The sequence below is a fragment of the Opisthocomus hoazin genome, chromosome 21 (assembly GCF_030867145.1).
Source record: "Opisthocomus hoazin isolate bOpiHoa1 chromosome 21, bOpiHoa1.hap1, whole genome shotgun sequence".
Taxonomy (NCBI): Eukaryota; Metazoa; Chordata; class Aves; order Opisthocomiformes; family Opisthocomidae; genus Opisthocomus; species Opisthocomus hoazin.
In genome coordinates this window covers 2,628,825-2,646,123 of record NC_134434.1, presented here as the reverse complement: position 1 = coordinate 2,646,123, position 17,299 = coordinate 2,628,825, and the positions used below count along the sequence as shown (strand labels likewise).

Sequence of the window (17,299 nt, the reverse complement as noted above, 5' to 3'; positions counted from 1 at the left end):
GTGTTGCCATCTGGTGGTACTCTCAGTTGATTTTTTCCTCCCCCCCCCGTTTCTTTAATTTAGAAAAGTCTTTAGTTTCCTAAACAGTCATCTGCAGGATTTGAAATGGTGAGCAGCTCTCAGGCTGAGGAAGGGAGAGCAGAGGCAGTACTCATGAGTTGTTTCATATTAGCTTTGTAGCCGAGATAGTGTCCACGTTTGCAGCCGACGTATAGAAGCTGTGCATGCCAAGTGGGGAACAGTTGCCTCCAGTTTTCAGTGTTCTAGACTGAAGGAAACCGATGTGCCATTCGTCTGGAGAATCCCAGTGGACCTCTTTGGAGTTCCCCTTTATTCAGAGTAAGATCGCTGGAAAAGTAGCTTCTACTGAATGCCATCATTTGTCAGAAAGAGCTGTTAACACAGAATTGGAGTTGCTGTGTCCTGTGTGCAGCATCACCTTTCAAGCATTTTATGTTCTTTGTTTTTGAAGGACCGGAGAAATCGTTTTGTTTTGCAAGACAGTCTTTTGCAGAAGTCCAGACTGGCTGTCAAAAGAAACAATCCTGCCCTCCCTGTGGCAGTGTTTTCCCAGCAATTTACCTATAATGGGACTGGTGCTTGTGTACTGCGTTGTCACACGCACCCAGTGGTGCTGTGTGAGGGAGGGACTGAAATGGTGAGAAGTACAGGACCAGAGCAAGAGTAGCCCAAAGCTAAATTGGCTCGAGTCAGTTGTGAAATTGCTGTGTATGAAGAGCTACACCAAAGCACTTGTACTGTTTGACTTCAAAATCTTATATTTGGGAATGTGAAGTGGAAGGCACCGTGGTGCAGGTACTTTAATGTGACCTTGTATTTGTATTGCAAAGTCCTTGGCATGTCGCCGAGGTGTTCTGTGCACTGTCCTCAGCAGCTCAGGTGACTGCATACATACACACACCAAGAAGTACAGGTACTGGATGCCAGCTGTGTGGCAGTGTAGTATAAAATAAAAACCTGAAATACTGCGTGTCATCCAGGATAAAGAGTGTTGTGACACTGGAAATCCTTTCCAAAAAGAACTCAAACTTCTGCAAATTCAGAGTGTTTTGAAGAGCTGGTTTTGAACTGAAGTCTATTATAAGAAAAGCACATATGAAGCTTGCAGGATTTTTTTAAAAATAAATTCAGTATTTGGATTCTATCTCTCTGATCACTGATTTCTGTAAAATAGGGTTGACAAGTGGTTTTCAGATGTGTGTTGTACAGCAACTGATTGGTGTCTATATTATCAGTGTCACTGACAGTTTTCACTGTGCCCCGAAGGACCTTTTTGTTCCAAATTCTTTGCTGACGATCCCAAAAGTGAGGAGTACTCAGTGACTAATAATGTGCTTTTTTTTGTGTTCTTCATTCTTTCTGCACAGGTTTGGAAATGATGTGCAGCACTTTAAGGTGCTTAGAGATGGGGCTGGCAAGTATTTCCTCTGGGTGGTGAAGTTCAATTCTTTGAACGAGCTGGTAGATTATCACAGATCCACATCTGTCTCCAGGAACCAGCAAATATTTCTCCGGGACATTGAACAGGTGCCACAGGTAAGAGGAGTGTCCTCGTAGGGTGCACTGTTTAGACTATTGCAACCACAGTCTGAAGTGAGATTGCATCTTAGAGTAAATGAATAGGGATGGAAAGAAGCTGACTGACGTTTTTCTTGTCTGTGGAAGTGTATCTGTAGATCCCGCAGCCAGAGTTATGCTGGGAAACAGCTGGATGTTTGTGCAAAGCCTACCTGCTACCTCCCTGGTCTCCCTTTCAGTTCTGGCAAAGTGGTGGTGTTGCTGCTTGAGCACTTTTCTCGGTGTTTGTGGGTACTGTTGCAGGAAGGTCATCTGATTCCTGTGAATTGAAAATGGGTTTACTTCTGTTTCAGAACACAGTAAAAAGGGTAATTCTGTTTGAACTGGCTTATAGCCAGAACTGTACCTCTCTGCAGCCAGTGGAGTTTTGGTACTCGTCTTTCCTGAAGAGGTGGTTACGGGTAGCAGCATGTGGAACATCTCTAGCCTGCTGGTTTGGATCTAGCCAGTGTCAAGAAAAACCAAGAACTATGCTCAGTGCCAGCGGAGCAGCCTGTGTGTATCCAGCTCTTTGTTTTGTTCTATTTGCCAGGGCAATCAGCATGTTATGTTGCATGTAACTGGATCTTTGGTCGATCTTTGGATAAACATCCTTTTTCCTCCATGTGTAGCATTCTAGTTCTAGCTTGAAGGCAAGGGGTGTGGAACTCGTACTGCTCTCCAGGTGCTGCGGGCACCCTTTGCCACAGTTTGGCTGAATTAGCATCTGGCTCTGCGCTGGCGGGTCAGTGATGAACAGAGGATGAGAAAACAGCTGGCTGAAAATACGAGCATGAAGATACCTTCCTAGCCTCACGATTTTAAGAATGCAGATGCATTTTAAATTAGCTGTTAGCTTTTCCGTAAGAATGGGAGCGTTTGCTGACCAGGCAAAACGCTCTGTGACAGAATTTCTTGATATTGGAGAGTTTTGAGGAAAATCTATAAAATGCCAACATCCAGTTTTCAAGGGGAGCTTTGTGTCTCACAGTGTTAGGTAGGTTAGTAATACTCATGCGATCAGTTGGTGAAAACAGGATGAATAAGCAACAAGACGGTTGTATCGCAATGGAGTATGGATTTACAGTGGGTCATGAAGACTGGAGAACACTAGGAAAGCATCGGAGTCATCTCCTTGTCTTTGTTTTGGCTCTTTCACAGAAACTTGACTTTTTTGTAAGGTTTTCTATAGACTGTGCTTTCTTGTTTTAGCATCTCGTTACTGATGTTGGAAGCTGGCTTGCAGGGAACTGCAGCAGCCCGGATGTTTATTGTTAAGCTCTGGTGTAAGTTAAGCTCCTGTCTGAGGGAGCAGATCTCTCGAGTGCTGTGGGTGATTCTCACTTGGTGTATGTTTTTCTTTCCCCTTTCAGCAACCAACATACGTTCAGGCCCTCTTTGATTTTGATCCCCAGGAGGAGGGAGAGCTGGGCTTCCGTCGCGGAGACTTTATCCAAGTCCTTGACAATTCTGACCCCAACTGGTGGAAGGGAGGCTGCCACGGACAGACGGGCATGTTTCCACGCAACTATGTGACCCCAGTGAACCGGAACATCTAGAGATAAATATTAGAGATTATTTAAAGAAACCAGAGAAACAGTAAATACACATACAGAGCCTAACTGCAGCCAGTGACCTAAAAAACACACGGCGATAAAACCTGAGTCACCTTTCACGGTGAGGTGATCCTCCTTCACTCAGTACGGAACTTCAGGGGCGGGGGGGGAAGAGTTCAACTTAAACACCAAAACTTACCTTTAAAAAGGAAAAAAAAAAAAAAAGAGAGAGAAAAAAATGAAAATAACAGATTTCCTCAGCTGCTCCTGGGTTACCCCCTTTCGTTCACTCTTCTTGTTTCCCCCTCCTTCTCTGTCCATCAGTGCATGAAGTTTTAATGCCATATAAAGTCCTAGCCATGCAGTTAAAGGAAAAGGGAGAAACTCTGCTAGTATTTTCTCTCTCTGCAAACGGTCTTCATTTGACATGAAGGGACATGAGAGAAGAACCAAATCCACAGTCCTGCCTTTAACAAAAAACAAAAATCATCAGTCTGCTTTTGCCTTCAACATTCAGCTCTTCTTGCCTGGAAAAGATGAGGTGTTAATCTAATTTTTATTGTCTCTTCTCCTTTGGCACTTTCTTCTGAAGCTCAGCAGCTTCCAAGCAGGGGAAGGGAGAAGAGTTGTGTTGATTTTGTTTTGTTTTATTTTCTTTTGAGTCACAGAGCTGCTTTGAGAATCTCCAACGTACAACTGAAGTCTGTTAATGCTGTGCTGACAGCTTTTTTGTTTTTTCTTAAAGGTGTACGGTTGAGCACATTCTGTAATTTTTTCCATAGTGCCTTTCCCTTATTTTCTTTTTTGTTATTTTTTAAGTTAAAAGGACAGTCCAGAGCTTTTCAGAGGGGTGTTTTCTGCCTATGTGTAAATAAATACTTTTGGGGAAAGGGTGTAAAGGAGGGTGGTGTTATCAATGGACATTTGAGAAAAATCTGCAAACAGAGATGGAGCTTTAATCTTAAGATTTGTCTTACTGTTCAACTTTCCTTACTCCAAGGAAAATAAAATCAAGGCATTCACGTGGCAGCTTAGGCTGCTCAGAGGTGGGGAGCTGCAACCAGGAGCCTCAAAAGAAGTAAGAGAAAGGGGGAAGTTGTGACCAGGGAAAATGAGGAAGAATATTTTGGGGAGGGAGGGTTAAGGGGGGAATTTGAGAAATGGTAGCCCTGAGATGTCCTACAAAATGTACATTCCTTTGATGGAAAACTTTATAATGCAGAGAAACCTCAAGAAATAGTGCTTGAAAAAACTTTATGCTATTAGTGAATGTTTCTACGTGATGCATGTGATAAGCCTGTCTCTTTGGCCTGGATAGGGAATATTTGCAGTCGTGTTGCTCTTGAAGAGTGGGGTTGGCATCACTGTTCTCCAGTTTCTCCTCCCGCCTCAGGTCAGTGTTACTGTTGAAGTAGACTCCCCCCACCCCACTCCCCATTCACAGCAGGCTGTGTGATGACTGTAATCCCCACCCTGCACCATAATGGCATTTATTGTGGCCATTTGCTCCTCCACCAGAGCAGTGTGACGTTAAATTGGACGGAAAGGAAAGCAATCAAGCTGCACCGCTCTCTGTGCCAATCTTCAGTTGCGTTATTTTTCCTTTTGAAGGCCATTTGGCTGGATCCCTTCACCCCACCAACGAATCCAAAAACTGCAGCGGAGATCTCCTCCCGCCCTGCCTAAGCACAGGCAATCTTTTGTTGGAGGGTGCCTTTTTTTGTACTAAGTGTTACAAATGTTTTATTCCTGAGATGGACTCTGCCTTACACTTTAATTTTCCAGCAGATGAAAGAGAGAGCTGTCCTGTAGAGTATTACTTTCTCCCCCTCTCCTTGCTAGCTGTTACTCACTTTCTTCCTTCTTTGTAAAGTGATTGGAAAAGGAATCTATGGCATTCTACACCTGGACCATTTGATTGTTTCCTTATTTTGGAATTGGTGTATATCATGCAGCCTTGCAGACGTATGTCTTGTGTGTGTATATATATTAAAAAAAAAAATCAGTGTTTAAATAAAAAAGGCCTATGTACTTAATCCTTTAACTCTGCAGCAGCATTTGGTAGATAGTAATTAACTGTGAATAATAAATATACATTGAATTCTTCACTTGAGCATCTGTCTGTTATTTCAGTTAACTGACCAAAATATAACTGATCGACCTAATTTATAGGCCACTAAATTTCTGTGGGAGGCGAAAGCTGTAAGGTGTGCTCTGGCCTGAAGGCCTCGGACTCTGTAGCGTTGTAGTTCAGTCTCGGTGTGCCTGGCTGAATTCGTTACTCGTTAAAGCTCCGTCACCGGGGAGCCCTTCACTCGGCACGTGTGGCATCGTGGATAGCGGCGGAAAGGGATGATGGTGTCGCTTCCAGGCCTCAAGACCGTGTATCTCTCCACTGAGCAAACGGGTGGCACTTCGCTGTGTCTTCCCTTGCCTTTTTCTAAGCTTTTTACCAAATCGCTGAAGTGCCCCGTGGTACGGACTGTAGTGTCGTGAGGAGCCGGCAATGGAGAAGGGTAAACCAATTATTTCTGGAGAGTCTTGCTGAAGGACGGAGGGGAAGATGGGCGTATGACCTGTGTGAGCACAGCAGCCGTGGCTCAGGCTGTCGCGGGAGCTTTTGCTCGGCCTGATCGGAGCCTTGCAGATGGTTTCTGCTTCGGTTGCCCGGAGAAGTGCTCGGCTGTGCTGAGAAGGTGTGCGGGCAGCTTGGCGGGTTACCTGCCGGGAGCTGCCTGTCTGTTGGCTCTGCAGCTGCTTCCCAGCCTTTGCTGATGTTTGCAAAGTCCCGGTGAGTTTGTAACCGATTTTAATTCCCAACAGGAGCCGGCCCACACGAGGGGCTGGGTGGCTGTTCAGCAGCTGCTCACCATTACTGTGCTCAAGTCCAGATGTAGTCAAGCAGTCTGTGGTTGCTCAGAAACGCCTGGGTATTCCCATGATTAGTGCTTTGTTTTTCATTTGTGACGGTGAAGTCAATACAGAAATGATTTGCAGCGCGGTTTGGAGCTCTTGGCTCTTGTGCTACAGCAGAGCTCCTCCAGATTCTCGCTTCCTCAGAATCCCGTGTTACTCACACCTTGGGCAGCTGCTGAAAAGATTACAAAATCTGCCTTTGCTGGTGGTTTATAGAGGGAAGACCAATGTTTGCCGCTGCTGCTGCGGCCGTCTAACGCCGAGGCCGGGCGAAGACCCGCCGTGGGCCAGCCATTGCTCCGCGGGTCCGCTCTCCGCTTTGGCAGCTGGCTCGGCGCAGCTGGTGCTCGACCGCAAAAAAACAAAAAAAACCCAAAAAAAAGGCAGCCTGAACGGCCGCTGCCTGTGCTGTCAGCCGCGCGGGGTGCTCCCGCAAAGCCCGCGGCCGGGCCCCCTCCGTTCGTCCCCGCGCTGCCCGGGGCGCGCCGCCGGGACTACATTTCCCAGCGCCCCCCGCGGCGCGCAGGCGCGGTGCGCGGGCGGGTGAGGCGGCGCGGCGGGGCCCGCGGCGGGGAGCCGGCAGCGGCCGTGCGCCGCCGCCCTGAGCCGCGGACGGGAGCCAGCCGGCCGGCCCGCCCGCGCTTCGGCTCCGCGTCCCCCCCGGTGCCTGCTGGGGGGTGAGGGGCGGTTGTGGGGCGGGGGGCTTTGCGTGGCCCGAGGGGAGAGGAGGGGGTGTGGGGTGAGGAGGGGGTCTGTGGGCCCGTGGGGTGGGGGAAGCTGTGGGGGGGAGGCTGTAGAGCCCTGGTGAGGGGAGGAGCGGGGAGGGCTCCTTGCCGTGGGAGGGCTGACTGGGGCCCCTGTCCCCTGCCCAGGCTGCGGGGCAGCGGGCAGGCATGGTCGGCTATGACCCGGAGGCCAGGTGCGTCTCCACGGTGGAAGCAGCCGCAGCAGGGTCAGCGTCCGGCTTGGTCACCCGGGTCCTCGTCAGCCCCTTGGATGTCATCAAGATCCGCTTTCAGGTACCTTCCTCGTGGCGTGCGTGGGGACAGGGGGTGAAGGAGCCTGTTACGGAGTGGAGCTGGGCTTGTCCTGGATGCAGAGGTCACCCGTGCAAGCAGAGAGCAGGGTCTGCCGTCAGCCCTCGCCTGCATTGCGTGCAGGTGATGCACGGTAGCAGCGCTGTCTTGTGTCCACCGCCCCTGTTTGTAGAACTGAACTTCTGCCTTTGAATGGCATCGGGTCTTTTTCACAGTTTGTTTTCTTTCTCTGTTTCTCTGAATGATCTCTGCTGTCTGACTGAATTTCACCATCATCCCTGCTGATTGCCTCTGTGTTGCGTGCGTGTTTTTGTTGTAGAGCCCAGTGTAAAGAACATCCCAGTCAGTTCCAGGTGTGATTCTGCAGGAATGCAGAATGTCATCTCTTAGCATTGGTTGGCTGACAGGGCCGTAAATTCCTGAATTGGATACTTGAACCTGGTTGGAATGTGACATGGAATTGAAAATATTTTCTCTGTTTTCTTCCAGCTTCAGATCGAGCAGCTCTCCTCCAGAAAGCCAGGGGCTAAGTATCATGGCATCTTGCAAGCTGTACAGCGCATCTTCCAGGAAGAGGGATTGGTAGCCTTCTGGAAGGGCCATGTTCCTGCTCAGTTCCTTTCAGTTGGCTACGGAGCTGTTCAGGTAAGGTGACCGGACATCAGTCGGGCCCAGCGTACGAACACAGGACTCTGCTTTGCTTCTCTTCAAGACGGCTGCGTGGGCAGACGCAGGAAGGTTCAGGTTTAAACTGTACTGATGCAAGCCAGCTTCAGTCTCAAAGATGTGTGGTTGTATAATGCTGATGTAGAATTCCTAAGTTGATGTTCCTGAGCTTGCTGAACGGCCTGCCTGGCCAGCCTGGAGAGCAGCTAGAGCAGAGTTCTGTCTGCATCTGGTGTCATAGACAAGCGCTGTTTTTTTTCCTGACACTCAGCTGTTCATGTTCCAAGCCTGTGTAGTTTTTTGCTTTGGTTCACGCTGTCACCCTAACAGCTTATTAGTTAAAAACTCAGTGAAGCTGATGACGGTGTTTTATGCAGCATTGTTATGCTTGATTTGTAGGTGTTAACAACATGTTTTATGAGCAGTGGTTGAAAGAGTAATGGACAGTGTATCTGTAATATAGCAAATGTTCTTCAGGATACTTAGAACGTTAAAATAAGTTTTTCACAATTTTAAATGCAAGATTTAGCAGAAGTGTCAGAGGTGAGAACATTCCAAGCATTCCCTGGGCTGCTCAGTGTTTTTTACAAGGTATTCTTTGAGCACGTGCTCCCACAGGTTGCAAGTTGGGGAGGACTTTTGAAGGACAGAGAGAGAAGGTGGTTACAAGCGGTGGGTGGAGCTCTTGGTGAAACAAGAGAGGAGTGGGAGGTCTGTGTCAGTGATAAGGGTTGACTCCTTGGCCTCTGTATGTTTATTTCTGCAAGTTTATGGCGTTTGAAAGCTTGACAAAACTGGTGCACAACGTCACCTCATACAACGCCCGCGATTCCTTTGTGCACTTCGTCTGCGGTGGACTGGCTGCTTGCACAGCCACTGTTGCAGTTCAGCCTGTTGACACACTACGTACCCGCTTTGCTGCTCAGGGTGAGCCTAAGGTATGGTTGAGGATTAATGCTTGGAATTATTATCCCTAGCAGTAGCAATATTTCACGCGTGTGAATGCAAGAGGTTTGAAATGTGTGACTGTGGGTTAGCTAAAGGAGCAGGTGCTGTTATTGGGCGATGTTTGTGCTGTTGCCAAGTTACCCTCTGTGCTGTTGACACAGCTTTCTTAATTATGTTTTGCTGCTCCTGATTGTGTTTGACTCCTGACAGGTGATGCAGAAAGGAGAAACTGTCCTTAACAGGATAAATCAATTTAATTCTGGGTGTTGGCCATTTACAGAATAGGCTCCCCAGTCTGTCCAACATGGTGTGTTTGAAACTTCCCGCTTCTGCAGAGTCATGTTTAGATAACGACAGGGATGATACTTGAAACCAGTCACCTTTCACCTGTGTTTCATGTTCTTACTTATGCAAGAAATGGTCTCCATGGTAATTAAGTCTGTAACACCCAGACTCATGTGGATTTGTATCAGAGCCATTTCTGGTTTTTGACCTAGCCTGCAGCAGAATCACAATATATAGTATATGAATTCTGTTGCAGGAGCAAGCAGAGCTGTTAAGAGCAAAATAATCATGTCTGTGATGCAAGTGGTCTCAGGCCACAGGTCTTGGCTCTGTTTCTTCCCCTCAGAAGCACAGCTTGGGTATGGGATACAATGTCAGCCCAGGCCTTTCGGTGCAGAGCTGACGATCGTTTGTGCAGTTAGTCTCTCGTGGCCCGGAGGCAGATTTAGGTTGTCAGGTTACTTAGGAGAGTCACAAGGGCTGTGTGAGAATATGCTGTGAAGATGTACAAAATCACTTTGTTCATCGCTATGCGCTGAATATCGGTCAGTTGTATTTTGGGCAGCTGGAAATACCTGTCCTCATTCCTGGGAAATAACCTGACCTTTGGTTTGCTGCTTTTTAGCCTGTTTCGCTAGAGAGTCAGCCTCTTCTTTCTTGTCTAGGTCTATCACAACCTTCGCCATGCGGTGGTGACGATGTACCAGACAGAAGGGCCTTGGACTTTCTACAGAGGCTTGACCCCCACAATCATTGCTGTCTTTCCATACGCTGGTCTCCAGTTCTCCTTCTACAACATCCTGCAACAGTTTTCTGAATGGGTGATTCCAGCCGAAGGAAAGAAAGGAGGTGGGCACTTGAGAGAGGGATGTCTGCAATCTGGAGAGAAAGAGAGGATGAATGCTAGTTTGGAAAACGGGCATAAGCTCAGTTTTCTATCCTATCACCCTTTTTGATGCAACATCTGAAAAGTATCTCAGTTTCCTATCTCTCATTCTTACCCCTGCACCGATACTGTGAAAGTAACTACAGTCAAGCTTACAAACAGCTCGTGTTATGTTCTGACCGTGGTGGAAATGTGAGTGGATGGGCAAGTGAAGTGTCACAGGCCAGGGTGCCCTTTCCTGAGCTGTGTCACGTTGCTGATACTGGAGGAACGCACTGCTGACGCAATCTTTCTCTGTTTCGTTAGTGCTGTGGGGACAGGACCCTTGGATTTCCTCAGGAAATCTGCCTGCAGATTCCAGCATAGCTGTTACAGAAGAGGATTCATTTAGCCTAATTTTAAACTGTCAAGCTTTTAGTTTGATATTTTTAGGTTGATTTCTAACTCCATTATAAGAGAACCTCATCCTGATGCGACCTGTTACCTGGGCAGTTTGAGGCACTAGTGCCTCCCTGAGAGAGAGCGTTTGCAGCATCAGCGTGGTTTTGGATTTGAATTCCTCAGTGGAATTACCTCAAGTAGAGGAACTAGACTTTTCAATATCATGTCTGCATATTTATTTGTAGATGGCAGAGGCTGATGGTGGTTTTGTGCTGGGAACTCATGTTTGTCAGGAAGAAGTCCAGTATCACAAAACTCATTTCGCACAAGCCTCTGAAATCATCAGGCAGGGTCAGCTTGTGACTGATTCCAGTCCTGAGTAAGTCACTTTGAGCAATCAGGAGCGCAAGATTTCCAGTGACTAGGCTTTTACTGGGGGGCATTAAAACCTTTCCATCCATTCGTGGCAGGTTCTCTGGTGGCTGGGGGTTTTTGTGCGATGCCACTTGGCAGAGCAAAAGCATAAATCAGCGTAACGAGCCAAGGTGAGCTGTTAATGCTCTGGCTCCAATTTTGCCCAGGGAGGTTGTGGAGTCTCCTTCTCTGGAGATATTCAAGACACGCCTGGACAAGGTCCTGTGCAGCCTGCTCTGGGTGACCCTGCTTCGGCAGGAGGGTTGGACTGGGTGACCCACAGAGGTCCCTTCCAACCCCTACTATTCTGTGATTCTGTGATTCTGTGACATTGCAGGCCTGACGTAGAAAATACGGATTGAGGTTCTGTGGCCTAAACTATGCAGAAGTAGTGATGTGGCTTGCTTATGAAAAGTAATTTTTTTACTTATGTCTCATGGTCTTTGATCAGAACTTACTGCTAATCCCCTTTTTTCCGTCCCCGCTGTCCTCTCTCCTTTCTGTTTCTCAGGGAATGTTAAAAACCTTGTTTGTGGCAGCTGCGCTGGAATCATCAGCAAAACCCTCACTTACCCTTTTGACCTGTTCAAAAAACGACTGCAAGTGGGTGGCTTTGAGCATGCCCGGGCAGCCTTTGGGCAGGTGAGAAATGTTGGAATTGACTGATTTTTGTGAATATGGGTTTGCCTCAAGACAACCCAGAGCCAGTCCGCTGCACCAGAATGCAGTGATGATTCACGGGTTGGGAGCTCCCGGGGAACTTCTGGGAGCTGAACGTTGGTCTCACTTAATAATGGGAATAGCTGCATGAATAAAAGGGGTTCATTTTATGACATTGTCCAGCATACCTGTGCTCTGCCTGCTCGTCCGTCTCCATCAGGTTGGCTGTCTCAGAGCTGGGGATGAGTTAGGCAGGAAAAGAGGTTTCAATTTACTTTACTTTTCTAGTTGCAGCTTGGTATTTGTGATTCAGGACCAAGTTACCAGCAGAGGATGACTCCAGCTTTATGCTGGGATCGCCTGGCTGTCAGGATCCTTTTCTGCGATTAATATTTTGATACAAGGAATGGGCACCAAGTGTTCAGCATGTGTCTTATGTACAGAACATCCTGAAATTCAAAGCAAATTAAATACTTCTGGTGTTCTTTAGCACCATCCTTACCATCTCGAAGTACGCTGTAAGACAAATACAGATCTTTCAAGGAACTATCTCTTGTTTTCCGTGGAATCCAGAAATTTTCCTTTTTCCTTCAAATTCCTTGGATCTGAGAAGTAAATCAGTCTGTACCTCAAGAGACTCTGGGATAGGAATTTGAAGTCTTAGCCTATTGCATTGAATGCTTTTCCTCTTCCAGCGAGGTACAGAATTTGTTTTTAATATTGATGTGTCACAAGTTGTTAAACCTTCGCAGCGTGACGCAATGACATGCAGGTCGCTAATTTAGGGATTCTTAAGTGCTGTAGCTTTGATTCCTTTCTGTCAGAAAAATGGAAAGTTGTCCCCCCTTAGAGAGTGAAGAGGAGGGAAAACTGTAGCAGCACAATCTGAAATAATTACTTCACAAACTTGTACCATAAATAATACATGCTGTTGTAGCATAAAGATTTTACGGGCGTTCAATTAAAATGATTTGCATAAGCCATTGCTGGTGGCTTTTCCTCTATCCTACTCTCTACGAACTGACTCTCTGAAACTTTCAGTTGTATCAATAGCCAGAAAGGCATCTCCAGGCTGCACATCTACATCATGTTTCATGGTATAGCTTGGGGCTCTCTGTTCTTTTCCAGATAAGTTGTCCTGGATTTCTCCTGTTTAACCTCTTTGCCATTTCTCTCCCAGGTACGGATGTATCGGGGTCTCCTGGACTGCATAAGGCAGATCGCACGAGAGGAGGGCCCAGGTGGATTCTTCAAGGGCCTTTCACCCAGCTTGCTGAAGGCTGCTGTCTCTACCGGCCTCATCTTCTTTTGGTACGAGTTGTTCTGCAGCCTGCTGTGTGCCCTGAGGAACACCGACAGCATCACCAGGAAGGAAGGCTGAAAGGGCCACAAAGTATGTGGCTGCCTGATGTTCTCCTGGAGGAGGGGAAGCTGATGGCTTTGCTCTGTCATGAGCATCTGGGAAATGTCAGAGCTCCCAGAGCTCCACCAGCCTGTAGGACGTCACCTCCTAGGACCGAGCAGAAGGAGAAGGCGACTGCAGTTCTGCTGGAGACCCTGAACTGCCTTGCTGGAAGCTGTTCAACTGAGCACTTTTTTTCTCTGTCTCCTCTAACATCAGCATGCATTTAGTGGGGGCAGTGAGGAACCAAGCAGACAACTACCTAGCAGAGACTGTGCTCTGGAAAGGCACCCGGTAAAGTGGGTGAATTCCTGCGCTTGCTTGGGATCAGAGAGAGGGATCCTGGCCTAGCTAATGCTGCGTAACCGCTCTGCGTCACTGCCTGTCACTGCATCTGCACAGCTCCATTTCCTTGCTCTATGGCCTGCTCTTTGCACCATGTTCTTTTCTCCGTGTTGCACAGGTAGCTCTATCCTGCTGTTGTGAAGTCAGTTAAAAACCTCTTTAGTATGCACAGAACCTTGGTTTTCCTTTTCTTTGCTGCCAGCTGCTGCTTCTTGATTGCCCCTTGCTGGCTGTGCATTCTCAGCCACCTTAAACACTGAATCTTCTAGTGGATTGTGCTGCCCCAAACTTTCTTCTAACTCTGGTGAGCTTGATTGTATCCGAAGTGCTCCTTTCTCTTCCTGCATGTCTTGCCGTGCATCTCTTAGGGTGTTGCATTGCCTCAGTCACGCTCTTTACAAGTAGACCGGCAGATTAAGACCCCTGCTCTGAGGGGATTCAACGCACAAGCCCAGTTCTCACTTCAGGGTTCTTTGCTTCAGTGCAGTGAGTAAACAAATGCTGTGTAGAGTTTTAGAAATATTTAGTCTAAGACGAAAGAATGAAGGAAAAGTCCTGTGGAAACTAGTAAATGTCCTTTTTTTTTTTTTAATACCACTTTTGAATGTTTGTAGCAAGTATTTCTGTAGTGGCCTCAAAACATTTCTGAACCTCAGCCCTACAGTGGTGCTAACAGATTAAAACGTTTTGACAAGATTAGCTGAAGTGGGAGGACTGAACATCAGATCGGAATTGGTTGGCTTAGCATGGTGTTTGGCAAGAAAAGGGGGATTGAATTAGAGCTGGAGAAGTGGTTTTTTTCAGAGTTTCAAAGGTTTTGTGAGTAGTTAAAAAAAAAACAACTGGTTTATGTAACAGGGAAAAAGAGGAAAATTGCTTTCTTCCTCCTCTTTTATTCTCTGGTTTTTTCAAGCTGAGCAGGGTGTGGCTGGACCAGCCTGTTGGAAGGCAGACTTCTGAGGAAGAGCCTCTGTGATACAAAAGCATTTATGTCATCTGGCGAGTAGCAGAAGGGGCAGAGCGTGGCAGTGATTTAGAGGATGGTTTGTCGGTTCTTCCCTCAGGGCAGAACTTTTTGTGGCTGTTTTGCAGTATTCACGGTGTTAATCCCAAATGGCCTGGCCAGATTCCAGCGTGACCAATTCCATTCTGTTGACACAACTTCTCCTGGCGATTTGGAGCATATCAGCATTGCTCACTTATCCTGAACTATTGGGAGAGGCTGTTTTTAAAGAGCAGCTGTTTCACTGGTGGCCGAGATATGGAGAGAGATGCCTGACAAGCCCAGGCCAAATAACTTTGCTGTGGTTTGAGGTCTTGGGAGTGCAAAGTGGCTGTTTCACCGCAGGTGACTTTGAGAGCTTGAAATTGAATTCACTGAGCAGTGTCAGTGTCAGGCAGGAGGCCAATATCTGAGCCTCGAAGAGGGAGTGTTAGCTGCACGTACTCTAAAAATAGGCATTTTCTTAGAGGAGAATATGCAAAGAATGAGGAGTAAAGTTTCTCAAAGTGCCTCAATCCTGCTGGCGTTTTCCTGCGTTATTCAGGCTCTTCTAAGATTTCCCCAAAATCTTCTTAACAATATTTTGCCTTTATTTATTGTTCTTCTGCTGTTCTTGGAAAGACATCATAACCAGTAACGAACTTAACCTCATGGCATCCTTCTGAGAGAGAGAAATACCTCTTTTTGAAACAGACACAAGCCGGTTGGGATGGTTCCTGTCTTTTGGCTGCCGGTAGAGAGGAATGCTGTCATGGTCAGCAGGGACCGGACTGGCCACAGCAGAAAACGTTCTGTGCTGACCTAGGCATGCAGAGGAAGTCGGGACTCATCCATCCTGTCTAAACGGTACAAGACTGTTGTTTTCCATTTTATGTTGAACTGCACAAAATGGGGGGAAGCCGGTTAGGAACTCAGCGGCAGGAAATGGAGCCTCTGGAACAGGGGGTGAGTTGCTTTGGTTGTCACAGGGATGAAGAATAAAGAGCTCTGCTAAGATGACGTTCAGGTGTGCTGTGGAGCTTGAGGTGGTGCAGGTAACTTGGCTGCTCCGCAGAGAGGGCAGCAGTGGAGAGTGCAGAGGAGCTTTTCCTCTCTGGGATACTCTTTTCCTCCACTCTGCGTTCAGGGAGCTTGCCTGCATCCAACAGACAGCAAAGTCAGAGTTTAGGTGGTTGTGCCAGTCTGGCCCAGGCTGTGGAAGAGACACTCCCTGGGCAGAGGGCTTTGGCACGCAGCCTGGTTTGTGGATCCCTTTGGGGCGTCCGTCGTAAACGTTACAGGCCCATAAATGCAGCTGGTCTTCTGCTGAGCGAGGGACAAGGACGTGACAACCTCGACTGGACGATACTGGAAGTGGCGTCCAACAGTCGCATCTGTCGCTCATAAATTTCCGACGCGCGCTTTGCTGACTGGGGAAAGGACTGTAGCAGGAATGTTGTTTTCTTTTGGGGAACGAGACTGGTTTAGTGCGAAGCGCTAGGAGGACAAGTCCTATTTCTGATGCTCCTCTGGCGAAACGCACGCCGTTTGAAGCTAGATTTCCTAGAATCAGAGGAGCGGTAGATGGGAGCGATCTGCAGTCACCTTGCTCTCCCGTGTGGTGGGACGGATTTGCTCTCGGAAAGCACACACCAGTTCAGCGTCAAGTGACTCACCGCGGTGGCTGGCTCGCTGTGAGACTGCGCCGGATTTCGCCCGTGGGGATGGCTGGGATTTCACGCTGATGCAATCCTGTCAGCGGGGATTTGCACTGCCTGACATTCACCTCACAAGCTGCTCAGCGGTTGCGTTTGTTTTCTTCTAGTGCCTTTTACCATCGGAAGGTCCAAAAGCACTTTAGCAGGCGAAGGGTTGGAGATGAGTCGCGCTGCGGTGGGTAGGGGATCCACCACCGCTCTTAGCTGGCCTCGCCCGGGAGAGCGTTGTCGCACACGGTGTGTGATGGACGCGCTGTTTCCCGCAGCGCGGCTGGCTCGCCAGGCTCCCAGGACGGTTTCTCAGGGTGCTCACCCAGAGCCGCATAGCATCATCGTTGAAAAGAAATGAATGTTTTACACTTCGGTTTGGAATAGATTGTATTTAACTTGGGTTTAAGTTTCTCTTGTGATGTAGAACTGTAATTCTCTGCGCCGTTTGGCTGTGCTGCCTGGGTGGATCTTTTGCGGCTGCTGTTGTGTGAAAGCACCCGAGCACAATGCGCACAATGCGTGCCTGCCTTGGAGAGAAGGTACATTAAATATTTTGTTATGCTGAAGTCTTGCTGCAGTTTGTTTATGCCTTTCCTCCCGGTGCATCGTACGCTCAGCTGGGTCCCACGGGGCTGCTGTGGCTCCTGGGTGCTCATCACCATCGGGCCGAGCCATCCCGTCCCCTCTGCGACGCGGGGTGACGCTTTGGGTGCTGCTGCTGAGAACCACATCGAGGGGGACCGATCGGCCGAGGGGGTTTGTGCAGCCCGGTCCCACCGCTGTGCCCGAGAGGGGCCGTCAGAGCCCCGGCGGCTGGGCCCGAGCCACGCGCCCGTGCTGTGGACCAGTCCGGGCGTTGTTTGCATCCAGCCAGGCCACACAGCGCGGCGGAAAATGTTCCCGAACTGCCCGTTCTGCCTTTCCCGAGGCTGTTTGGTGTCAGCAGCCTGGCCGCTCCGCTGTCCTCGACGTGCTGCCAAGGCTTTAACCCTGCGGGCTCTTCCCCTGCAAAATGGTGAGGACTCCAGAGAAAACACGTGCGGCACGTTACACCACGCTCGGCTCTCGTTGCAAGGATTTAGTGCATCGCCTCTTTCCTCATTTTATTATAATATCTTTTTTTTTCCCCTGTTGATTTTCTGTGCTGCTGTGCTGCAGCCTGCGGGGCCGGCTGGGAGAGGGGCGGAGGGGTCAGGGGGTGCCTGGGGGGCTGCCGTGCCCGGGGGGAGCAGCCCGGGGAGCAGCTGGGAGCAGGTGGCCGTGCCCGGGGGGAGCAGCCGGGAGAAGCCCGGGGAGCAGCCGGGAGCAGGCGGCCGTGCCCGGGGGGAGCAGCCGGGAGCAGGGGGCCGTGCCCGGGGGGAGCAGCCGGGGGCAGGCGGCCGTGCCGGGGGCAGCAGCCGGGAGCAGGGGCCGTGCTGGGGGGAGCAGCCGGGAGAAGCCTGGGGAGCAGCCGGGAGCAGGCGGGAGCAGGGGGCCATGCCCGGGGGGAGCAGCCGGGAGAAGCCTGGGGAGCAGCCGGGAGCAGGCGGGAGCA

At 49.0% G+C, this 17,299-nt stretch overlaps 2 protein-coding genes across 4 annotated transcripts in view; both read left to right on the top strand.

Moving 5' to 3' along the window:
* Positions 1–5,242, top strand: part of GRB2 (growth factor receptor bound protein 2) — a 62,627-nt gene extending 57,385 nt beyond the window's left edge. For both annotated transcript variants that reach the window (XM_075440887.1, XM_075440886.1), the window contains exons 5-6: positions 1,389–1,557; positions 2,952–5,242. In XM_075440887.1, coding sequence (XP_075297002.1) covers positions 1,389–1,557; positions 2,952–3,137 — 355 coding nt within the window. In that variant the 3' untranslated portion in view covers positions 3,138–5,242. The remainder of the gene's footprint in view (positions 1–1,388; positions 1,558–2,951) is intronic.
* A 1,385-nt stretch (positions 5,243–6,627) lies between these two features.
* Positions 6,628–16,331, top strand: SLC25A19 (solute carrier family 25 member 19). Of its 2 annotated transcripts, none has more exons than XM_075440910.1 (7): positions 6,628–6,713; positions 6,923–7,069; positions 7,577–7,732; positions 8,521–8,691; positions 9,652–9,835; positions 11,179–11,309; positions 12,508–16,331. In XM_075440910.1, the coding sequence occupies exons 2-7, from the start codon at positions 6,944–6,946 to the stop codon at positions 12,706–12,708; spliced, it is 969 nt and encodes a 322-aa protein (XP_075297025.1). In that variant the 5' UTR covers positions 6,628–6,713; positions 6,923–6,943; the 3' UTR covers positions 12,709–16,331. The 2 variants fall into 2 exon arrangements, with proteins under 2 accessions (XP_075297025.1, XP_075297024.1); XM_075440909.1 differs by having other exon boundaries at positions 6,628–6,727.
* The last annotated feature ends 968 nt before the right edge of the window (positions 16,332–17,299 follow it).

Coding starts and splice junctions, on each gene's coding strand:
- SLC25A19 (XM_075440910.1), top strand. CDS start 6,944: ATGGTCGGCTATGACCCGGAGGCCAGGTGCGTCTCCACGGTGGAAGCA. Junction 7,070..7,576: donor TCATCAAGATCCGCTTTCAG/GTACCTTCCTCG, acceptor GTTTTCTTCCAG/CTTCAGATCGAGCAGCTCTC. Junction 8,692..9,651: donor CTGCTCAGGGTGAGCCTAAG/GTATGGTTGAGG, acceptor TTTCTTGTCTAG/GTCTATCACAACCTTCGCCA.